Source organism: Papaver somniferum, chromosome 7 (genome assembly GCF_003573695.1).
Source record: "Papaver somniferum cultivar HN1 chromosome 7, ASM357369v1, whole genome shotgun sequence".
NCBI classification, from domain to species: domain Eukaryota; kingdom Viridiplantae; phylum Streptophyta; class Magnoliopsida; order Ranunculales; family Papaveraceae; genus Papaver; species Papaver somniferum.
The window spans coordinates 114,956,444-114,967,790 of record NC_039364.1 but is presented as its reverse complement, the minus strand read 5'-3'; the positions used below and the strand labels follow the sequence as shown (position 1 = coordinate 114,967,790).

The following is an 11,347-nucleotide window of genomic DNA, read 5'->3' as shown; positions in this document are numbered from 1 at the left end:
TGAAGAATTTTTGTGCTCCAAGGACAAAAATGTATCTTCTTCAAGGGACATGTCTTACAAAGCTCATGTGACTGAACACAAAGGTTCCAATGCTGATAAGAACCGAAACAACTCCAAGAAACCTCCAGGCAAGAAAGGTATGTTTCAGAAACCTAAATCTAGCATTAATAAAATTAAGGGTGATTGCTATGCTTGCGGAAATCCTGTCCATATGGCGGTTCACTGTAGAAACCGTAAGGACCTTAAAAAGAAAAATAATGCTAGTTTGGTTGAAAACAAGAAAGATGAATTTTCTGGCACGGTGTCTGAAGTAAATTTGGTAACAAATGTGAGAGACTGGTGGGTAGACTCTGGGGCTACCAAACATGTCTGTGGGAACAAAGAAATGTTCACCTCCTACAGTAAGGTAGGGGAAGGAGAGAAACTCTATATGGGTAACTCATCTGCAGCCGCGGTTATAGGAAAAGGCAAAGTTGGGCTCAAGCTCACTTCTGGCAAGACTCTCACTTTGAATGAAGTTCTTCATTTTCCGGACATCTGTAAAAATCTTGTTTCTTGTGCTGTTTTAGATGATAAGGGTTTTAAAATTGTAACAGAATCTGGGAAATGTGTTGTAACTAAGGGTAAGGATTATGTAGGGCAGGGTTATAAGACTGAGGGTCTGTATAAGCTTAATGTAAACTCTACTGTAATGAATAATAATGATTCTTCTGCTTATGTTTGTGAGTCTTTGAACGTTTGGCATGGTAGACTTGGACACGTAAATTATAAGTCAATGCTTAAACTAGCCAATGTGGGCTGCATACCCAAATTTAGTTTGGAAAAGGAACACAAATGTGAAATATGCGTAGAATCAAAGTATGCTAGAAAACCTTTTAGCAAAAATGTTCATAGAAATTCTAAACCCTTAGAATTAATTCACTCAGACCTAGTTGACATGAAATCAGTTCAAACTAGAGGCGGTAAGAAATGGTTTGTTACCTTTATAGACGACTGTACTAGGTACTGTCATATTTATCTGCTTAGAGGTAAGGATGATGCCTTAGAAGCATTTAAGAGGTATAAACTAGAAGTTGAAAACCAATTGAATACTACCATTAAAACCATTAGGTCTGACCGTGGTGGTGAGTACATAACTCATATAGGAGATTTCTGTGTAGAACATGGCATAATACACGAGGTCGCCCCTCATCAGTCGAATGGAGTAGCTGAACGTAAGAACCGCACCCTTAAGGAGATGATGAATGCCATGTTAATTGGTTCAGGATTACCTTCGAACTTGTGGGGGGAAGCTGTCCTCTCAGCCTGCTATATCCTGAACAGAGTACCTTTTAAAGGATCAGATAAAACTCCACACGAATTGTGGAAAGGTAGACAACCTTCTTTAGCATACTTTAAAGTGTGGGGGTGTTTGGCTAAGGTTCGGATCCCTAAACCTAAAGAAACCAAGATAGGATCCAAAACTGTTGATTGTGTCTTCATAGGGTATCCTGAGCGTACACCTGCATATAGATTTATGGTTGTGAATTCTGATGTTTCTGAAATTGGTGTAAATACTATTATGGAGTCTAGGGATGCTGTGTTTTTTGAAAAAAAATTTCCTTTAAAATCTGACTCTCGTAAGAGAGGTGTTGATCCCCTAGATGTTCCTTCAACCAGTCAGACTTTACCTTTAGAGGAAGACGAAGTAGAATTTGATCTTAGGAGGAGTAAAAGGGCTAGAACCAAAACCTCCTTTGGACCTGACTTCATAACACTAGCAGAGTCTGATCCTCAGACTTATAGAGAAGCCATGACTTCTTCTGAAGCTCCGTGGTGGAAAGAGTCTTCTATTAGTGAAATGGAATCCATCAAAGAAAATGATACATGGGAGATAGTAGATTTACCTCCAGGGTGTAAGGCCATAGGATGTAAATGGATCTTCAGGAGGAAACGTAACATAGATGGAACTATTCAAAAATACAAGGCTAGGTTAGTAGTCAAAGGCTACAAACAAAAGGAAGGTGTAGATTTCTTTGATACTTACTCACCCGTTACGAGAATTACTTCCATTAGGATGTTAATTGCTGTAGCCACGGTTCATAACCTAGAAATACATCAAATGGATGTAAAGACAGCTTTCCTACATGGTGAATTAGACGAAGAAATTTACATGGAACAACCTGAGGGCTTTGTAGTGAAAGGTTGTGAAAACAAAGTTTGTAAACTGAAAAAATCTTTGTATGGATTGAAACAAGCACCTAAACAATGGCATGAAAAATTTGATCATGTAATGTTTTTTAGTGGTTTTAGAATCAATGAATCTGACAAGTGTGTATATAATAAGCTTGTAAATGATGCATGTGTGATTGTATGCTTGTATGTTGATGATATGCTTATACTTGGTACAAACATGGATGTAATTAATTCTACTATGAACATGCTGAATGAGAACTTTGACATGAAAGACTTAGGCCCTGCAGATGTAATCTTATGGATGAAAATTAGGAGAAATTCTAACGGTTATAGTCTTAGTCAATCTCATCATGTTGAATCTGTGCTTAGAAAATTCAATCATTTTGATTGTAAACCTGCTTACACTCCGTATGATCCTTGTTGCAAACTCAAAAAGAACAGAGGTAATGAAGTATCACAACTTGAATACTCACGAGTTATAGGAAGTCTGATGTATTTGATGAACTGTACTAGGCCAGACATTGCTTATGCCGTGAGTAGGTTAAGTAAGTATACTTGTAATCCAGGGCAGGAACACTGGGATGCACTTTTTAGAGTGTTGAGGTATTTGAAATACACGTTGACCTTTTGTTTGAATTACGAAAGGTATCCTGCCGTCCTTGAGGGATTTTGTGATGCAAACTGGATATCATACTCAGAGGAGTCTAAGTCTACGAGTGGATATGTTTTCACTCTAGCATGTGGGGCTGTTTCTTGGAAGAGTTCCAAACAGACCTGCATAGCTCGATCCACTATGGAATCTGAGTTTATTGCGCTAGATAAAGAAGGAGAGGAAGCCGCTTGGCTAAGATTCTTTTTAGAAGACATTCCTCTCTAGCATAGGCCTGTGCCGGCTATATCTATACATTGTGATAATCAAGCTGCCATAGCTAAAGCTAAAAACAGCTACTATAATGGGAAGTCTATACATATAAAGAGAAGACACGATACCCTAAAACAACTAATCTCAAAAGGCGTTATTTCCATTGATTGGGTTAAGTCCAAGGAGAATATCGCGGACCCTTTGACGAAAGGTTTGTCCAAGGAGATAGTTAGTAATGCATCTAAGGGGATGGGGCTTAGGCTCATTAAATAAACTTGCCATGAAGGATACTCAACCTTGTTGACTGGAGATACCAAGATCAAGGTTTCGAATGAGAAACTAATTTGTGGCAGGTCAAGGTAAACACTATCAGAGAATTCATTCTCTGCCCCCTCCCTATGGTGTAGACGTGATAGTGTGACTGCATGTGAGGATGACTTTCTATTAAGTCTTAATGAGTTCTATAGTTTCAATTTTAGATTGAAGTGGGGTGTAGCAGTAAACACTCTTGATAGAACTCACCTATCTGAATGTGGAAGTGGGTCGCTTCCTATGAGAAAAGAGCTGATTCTCTAGAGCATTCTGAGAAACGGGATTTGTCCAGGGCCAAAAAGGACACAACGGCACGAACTCGACAGCACCTAGAGAGATATCACGCGTGGTTATTATCGCGGATTACACCAAACGATGGTAGTTCAAGACATCGCGTTCACTGTCCATCAAGTAGTTCCGGCAATTTCTCACTAAGCAAAGGTTCAAGACCTCATGGACACCTTTTTCCTAAGTGGTATTTCTCACTTTCCGTTTTCTGATTTTTTTATCGGTATTTCATTCATGTGGGGGATTGTTAGAGAAAATGAGTTTATAAAATAGTTTGGTTTTTGGTCTTGGTGGGATTGGAACTTAGGATCTATTGGTCACTAAGGACACTAGCTCATTTTCACTATTTGTGAATGAACCTTTAGTCCCACATAGGGAAAACTAAAGATGATACCTCTCCATAAGTATTGAAAATTTTGATATTAGAGTGGCCCTTGGGTCATTAGCACTTTTGTGCGAGGGACATGACTTAGGCAATGGGATAGTTGGTGCAATCACACATTTTCACGCACGCCGCCGCCGCCGTGCGGGCGGGCCGGGCCGGATTCAGGCTCGGGCTCGGGTGTGGGTATGGGTCAACCAAGACTTATCTTTTTGGCGAAACTTCCTTTGAATTATTATCTAAAGGATTTTAAACAAATCATTTCTTAATCGTTGGGGGCGTCTGACCCGACGGATGTTTCCTTACGTTTTACAAACACATTATGATGCATGAAACGTGCATGAACGTTTTACAAACACATTATGATGCATGAACGTTTTATAACCACATTATGATGCATGAAACGGATTAAATCAATACATGAACGTTTTATACTGTTTCGAAAAATTTGATTTAATTGAAATTAATTCCATTCGATTTAATGCGCATCAATGAGCCTTCTCTCATTTCTTCTCTATATAAACCGATCACATTTTTCATTTTCAATTCGTGACCAAAAGAGCTATTATCCTCTTCTTTTCGTCTTCTCCCCCTGTGTGGTCCTTTATTTTCATTCCGTGCACAATTGCTGTTGAGGTCGTAAGAGTGGGCAAGTACTGTAGTGCTAACAGTGCTTGCAACGGTAAGTTTTATCCTGGATACGAACTTGACCACAGGGTATAGGCATCACTCATTCTTGAGGCGTACCTGTCAAATATCGTGTTAAGGACAGCGTGTTGAACACGTGACTCTGTCCTCTGTTTGCAGTCCAATTGAGTGTCTATGTACTTTCCAGAAATTAATCCTTTTATTCTAACATCTTTCTTGAGTGTTTTATTGTTACAGCCGCAACAAGAAATTTCACGGAGCATTCTATAAAAAAAAAAACTAAGACGAACTGTACACTTTGTAATGATTAGTATCACATGACTAGGACGGTAACAATTAGACATTACGACATTATTTCTAGAATTGACAAAAAAAAAACGGCTTTGCTACATACACAACAAAGTGTATGCACCGAGAGGATCCAATGGCAGAAAGGTCACCCTCTCTGCATTGGGATAGGGATGAGGCATGAGTGGGCCCCACCCCCTCTCACATGGTGCATACACTTCGTTGTGTATAAATCATTTTCGGAAAAAAACGTCTCTTAATAGAAAATTAGAGGTACTTTTCAAAGAATAAATTAGGGAATTATATTAATTGTGATAATTTGAATAAAGATTTTCTTCTCATGTTTATTACAATAAACTGCCTAGCTAATTCACTAACATCTATCTGCTCATCCAATGGAATGAAGTTATATGTGAAAATGAGAAAAATGTGATAGTCATGACAGATTATTTGGTTTTGATTTCCAACGGGATATATGCCTTTTCCTGAGAATCTAAAATTACACTTTACCAATCAAATGCGCATCACTCGGTTATTAAAGACAACCCCAATTCAATTAATTTTACTGAACTAGAAGATATTCCAAGTAGAATGCATGTATAATTAGTTATATTTTGCTCCGATTCTATATTTGATATCCTTTCTATATTATTTAAATTCTAACTTAATCTAAGCTTGATGATTTATATGTGAAATTATTTTTAGGTATCCATTATACCTTCGTAAAATAACGACAAAATCATATGACATAATATTTATATATAAAAAAAAATCAAGCAGTCGTTGAACATGATTTCCTTTTTGAGATTATGAGTTATTTTGGTGACGTTTCTACTGATGAGGTAAAACAAATTGATTGGCTCCACGAATTTAGGGAGTACCAAAATTTAGAAAATGAACGGAATTTTTTTGACAAATTTATGGAGCTGAGATAAGTACCATAGGGTTTGAAACTGTTGCACTACAAGTCTATAAAATTTTAGCTATATTTTTTTTATAGCAGTAGTATCCTTTTAGTTTATTAAATAAATGTTTTATTAGTTTTGAGGATCATGAGCTTATCAAACTTTTATTTATTTTTTTTGAAACCAATTTTTCTTCTTTTTTATATATATCAACTAACTGATTCATTCATATCAAAGATTGATTATATGGTGACTTTCAAAAATAAGTACATCAAATGACAAGAAACTCAAAAACCAAATACAAAGAAAAATAAAATAAGCAAGTAAATCGAGAAAGAAAAGATTAAGATACCACGTAAATTGTCCCAAGGCAAATTCTTATTTGAAACCAACTTTAAAACATAAATCCACCATAACATAAACGAGAAACATACCCGTGATTGAGATTCCACGGAAATTGTACCAAATTTTCGAGCGCTCTCATTCACCAGAGCTTCACGTTAATTCTCGCTTCTGGTTGATTATGACCCTACCAGTTTTTTTTTTGTAAAGTTATTAAATTTTGGCCAATAAAAATTAAGGAGAATATTTTTTTTACTAATAATATATTTATGGCCAATTATATAAAATAATTCTTATAACCAAAAATAACCAAATCTTAAAAATCTAACTACATGCCAAAAATAAATAAATGGATAATTCATCACAGACCCACGATTTCACCATGATAATCAACAAGTCGAATGATCCCATAATAAATCGAATGATCATCACATAATAAATAAATAAATAATGTCGAATGTCCAACGTCCAATGTCCGTTTACAGTCTTAAAAAATAGAATTTTCCTAATTACAACCCCAAACTATCAATCACTAGTGGAAAATGCATTTTTAACTACTTCCAGGGATTTCGAAAAACTACTTCCACGGGCTGATGTAACTATACGAGCTGTGAATCACAGTAGTTTTATAAGGAAAAAGGAAGCTAGTCTCCGACACAGTCGTTTTAGTGAGGGATATTTCCGTAAAAAAACAAGGCTTCCCCATGGATTTTAGAAACCACTGAGAGACCAAGATTTTTCCTTAGTTCCCAGTTTTCAAGGTAAAGACGTGGTCTTCTTTCCTTAGCCACCTCGACCCAGCTATCTCTTCATTTTTCTTTTTTCTGAAAATAGAACCATAACCGAAATCCCAGATCGTTCTTCTTCTAATCTATTCTCCCAGAACCCAAGATTCAATCTCAAGCTTTCAACAATTTCTTCGATCTGTAACCAATTTCTTCGATCTGTAAACATTTTCTTTTCTCAATCTCAATCGTGAGCCATTTTTTTCTCCTTCTTAAGTGGTAATGATAATCTGAAAAACCCCTAAATCGAATATTGAATTCAGTTTTCCTGCTCGTAATAATGATAATCTAAAAAAAATATTGTTGTTTGAGTCTACTTTTGGTATTTGAAAACCCGGATCTAGTTTTGCTTTACTGAAGCTTTGAGTTGTGAAGATCGAGCATATCTTGTAGGTACTCTTAAGGTAGTACTTGTTCTTCTGTAGTTTTGAGATTCATTTTTTTTTTCAAATTTTTTTTTTGAATACCGGGTTTTGATTTTATTTGGGGTTTTTGTTGTTGCTGCTGCAGGGTAAGCTAATGCCATTTTCACTGAAGCACAATCTGAATTTCTTGATTCCCTTTCTACAAATGTTAGTAAACGTGTTGAAGCTCTACAAGAGATTCAGGTTTGTTTTAATTTTTAATTTGTGTTTCTATTTGTTTTGTTTTATGTTTCAGTTAGGGATTTGGTTTCAATTGAATGTCCTTAATCTTCTTTGATGTTGTAAATCGTCATGTATATAACTGCACCACCGCTTCATCTATTCTGTCAAAACTTATCGGAATTTCTAGGGTTCGGTTCTCGTCTTCTCTATCTACACCTATTAGTTCTTCACCCACTCGTTTACGTTCCTCATTCACTACTAGTAGTAATAGTAATTGGTATTTTATGAGTTCTGGGAGATCATTTAGTTATTATCAATCGATAAGAGGTTCTGTGAAAAGTCACAGTTTTGATTGGAGATCGCCTGTAAGTTTGAGGTCCCAAGTCAGAACTACTACTCTACTTCCCCTGATCGAGCGTTTTCAAAGAAATTTAGCAACAATGGGTAAATGATGGACCTTCTAGGTTCAGTACATAATTCCTGAACTACGGACTTTACCTGACTCGGTGTACTCAGCTTCTGAGAATGCTTTTAAGGGAATTTATAGTAGGCTTCCCAAGCCTGGAGCGGCGAATTCGGTAAATATTATAGCCTGCCTGGTCTGAATGATCCAAGGATTGATAAGTCTCTATGAGCTAGCTTTTTTGATAATTTTGCAACTACACCTCCATTGTTTCAAATCTTTTAACATCATTCATGAAATTCTGTTTAATGTCACATTGTATTGGCACATATAAGCTTCTGTACTCTACTAGAATCCTTCTTGAATCTACCATTTGTAATTGTGATGGTTTTTAGGTCAAGAAGGAAGATGTGGAGAAGATTATTGATCGGGAGAGGACTGCCGTTTAAGCCCGCTCGTGTTTTGTTGCAGGTGCATGCAACTATTTAATCTATAAAAAATTAGGTGATAAGGAAGATTTATGTTGATATCCTTTTTAAGTACTTTTTTGTTTTCCATGATTTTACTGGTGTACCTGCTGTCATTGACCTTGCCTGCATGCGTGACACAATGAACAAGCTAGGAAGTGATTCTAACAAGATCAACCCTTGGTATGCAATACTTTCCAATTTTGACGTGATGGTACTCTTTAATCATAATGTTTCAAACTCAGAAAGCACTTTGTAATAAATCAATCACTTCAGCTAACCTGGACCTACTAAACTTTTTCCATGTAACCAAACAGGAAGTCCTTTGTCTTCATGACTTCATTTTGTTGTTTAACTTCTGTTTTCATGTTGTGGTTTCTTTTACTGCTTATCATTGGGCAGTTGAAATAGTTCTTTATGCTTGCAGGTTAATCTTCCACGTGGATTTGGATATGTTGTATATATGACTAGAGCTTATGCAGAAAAGGCACTTCTTTTCATGGATGGGGTAAGCTACTGAGCATATATCTCGAACATATCTGTTAGAAAATTTGTCGTTCTTATTTATTATAATTGTTGTTCCTTTCCAGGCACAAATTGATGGAAATGTTGTTCGAGCAAGGTTCACCTTGTCTCCACGAAAGAAGGGTTCCTCACCTACAAAGATTGTTCCTGCTTCTCAAAAGAAGGATGGTGTTGACATTCAAAAGGATGCTCCACACAGACAAAGAGATTATAGGTTTCTTCATGTGGTCCCGTATATTTTCTTAGGAGAAATATTCTATCATATATGATTATATATATACAAAGAAATATTTTCTTTTAGGTTTCAAAGGAATGTCCATACTTTAGGTTTAGTCACTTGGAATGGCTCAATGTTTGCTCTGAAATGATCACCCAGACTGTATATGAGCTATTAGTATCCGAGTTTGAACATTTACACCACAAATTCAAAGTTTGGGATATTCAGTATGCTAATTCGTCGTCTGGAAGCCTTTTTGTAAGGTTTCTAAACTTGCTCCGACATATGTGTCCTTACTAGTAAGATTATTGTTGTCTACGTTTAGTTTGTTAATGATGAATATTATAGGTTAACCTATGTTCAGCACTACATAAAATTGACCGATCTGGAGGAAAACCGCAGGTTGAATGAATTACTGTAAGGCTTGGACTTCAATCAAGTATTTATTTTTGTCAAAAGTGTGAGTAGAGCAGCTGAACTTAACAAGTTACTTGTGGGCTGCAACTTCCCATCAATTTACACTCATTATGGAATGTCTCGCGCAGAAAGTTATACATTCTCGTCTTTCTTAGATTTCATTTAATTACTTTCGTTGTTGTTACATTGATATGTATACATGAAGGTGCAAGTGGCTAGTAAATCTGCTAGTGATTTGGCTAATATGCAAGTATACTACTGTAATTTATTTTAAAATAATGGTTCAAATTTTGTGGTTGATTTTTAACAATAGAGTACGATCTTCCTCTATTACTGAAATTTTGTTTCTATGACATTGTAGTATTGCATGAGTTCAGTTGAACTTAGTAGCATCTCTTTCTTTTTGCAGGTTTGGCAAAGCAGGTCGATTTGTTACGAAAGGGCTTGCAATTTAATTTGTCACTTCATGTGAAGGTTTAAGAGAGGTTTGAAGTTCAGGAGAGGTTTGAAGTAAGAAGAATTACGCTGATATTAAAACACAGGTAGTTTATCGGTTCTATAAATATTTAACTTTCTCCATGTCTTCTTTATCGTGTTCGTTAACCAAAAAAGGGGGAGTCTGGTGATTCTTTCTTGTATCAGAATGCAGGTTGACAACTTCTTATCGAAACTAAGCCACCCAATTAAAGTATTTCAACATGCCAACTGGTTTTTCAGAATGCCTTTTTAGTTTAAATGTGTAATTATTGGCAAATGGTTTACCAGATTTTCATTGTCAATCTGAAGTAGTTCCTAGCAGGCGTACCATATGGAATTGTTTTGTTATTTGATCTACCTAAAAGATACCATATCTTATCCTTTAAACTTCCTTTTTGTTTCAGTGTTGGAGTTGAACAATATCTGAACTCTGAATGGAAAGTACTTGCAGTTACTCAGAAGGATGTTGCAGTGTCGTCATTATCTTTGAAAAATCACTAATTCAAAGATAATTTTTCGTTTCCCTTTGTTTTCAACCCTTTACATAATATTTATATGAAAACCTATGCATTTAAGCTCGACAAGAACTGATGCAAAGCATTATAATGTAAAGCATGATATGTAGAATGAACCTGGAGGGATGGAGAGCTATAGTCTTTGAATACTAACCACAATTACAACAATCAAAGCTTGCTACAAGAGAAGCTAAAAAAGTCATGGTGAATAGCTGCAAAGCTTTAAACTTGGTTTGAGCACCTTGACTGTCGGAAGAAGATTCTCAATGATTAACTGATGGTAGAACCTTGCTGCTGAGTTGAGCCAATTTGTTATCTTAAGCTCGTAATTATATGAATATGGGTTAAGGTTTTCCAACTTACTGTTAGGATGTTTTGAGACTTAGAACTTGCAGTATTTTAGATAGTTGAAATTGTAAACTGATTGCACTTTTCAATACAAATTGAGTTCTAAGGTTATTATCAATTTAATTTTGTTAAATTCAGTTTGTCATTATTAATTTAATTATGATTTAGCTTTTAGTTTTTTATTCAGTTGAATCAGCTTTGGAGTCAGCTGAATCAGTAATCAATATCATTTTTTTTATAAAATATCTTCAATAAAACGACTGTGTCTATCAGTGCTTTCCTCTAGACTGTTAAAGAAAGTGGTTTTCCTAATGAATTCAACCTTTTCCAGGCACAGTCGTTTTGGGAAAAACCACTTTAAAATTACAATTGATGGATACAGTCGTTTTTAGTGATATTACTTC

General features: G+C 35.9%; 1 protein-coding gene across 5 annotated transcripts; it reads left to right on the top strand.

Annotated features, from left to right (window-relative positions):
- Nucleotides 1-6,962: 6,962 nt before the first annotated feature.
- Nucleotides 6,963-11,076, top strand: LOC113298200 (serine/arginine-rich splicing factor SR45-like). 5 transcript variants are annotated; one of them, XR_003334072.1, is made up of 7 exons: nt 6,963-7,376; nt 7,498-7,595; nt 8,373-8,627; nt 8,872-8,952; nt 9,035-9,183; nt 10,013-10,145; nt 10,485-11,076. XR_003334072.1 is itself a non-coding variant. In XM_026546892.1 (7 exons), exons 2-6 carry the CDS (start codon nt 7,507-7,509, stop codon nt 10,056-10,058), a joined length of 441 nt encoding a protein of 146 aa, XP_026402677.1. In that variant the 5' UTR covers nt 6,963-7,391; nt 7,498-7,506; the 3' UTR covers nt 10,059-10,145; nt 10,485-11,076. The 5 variants fall into 5 exon arrangements, 2 of the variants coding, with proteins under 2 accessions (XP_026402677.1, XP_026402676.1); XR_003334070.1 differs by having other exon boundaries at nt 6,963-7,391; XR_003334071.1 differs by having other exon boundaries at nt 6,963-7,391; nt 9,035-9,646.
- The last annotated feature ends 271 nt before the right edge of the window (nt 11,077-11,347 follow it).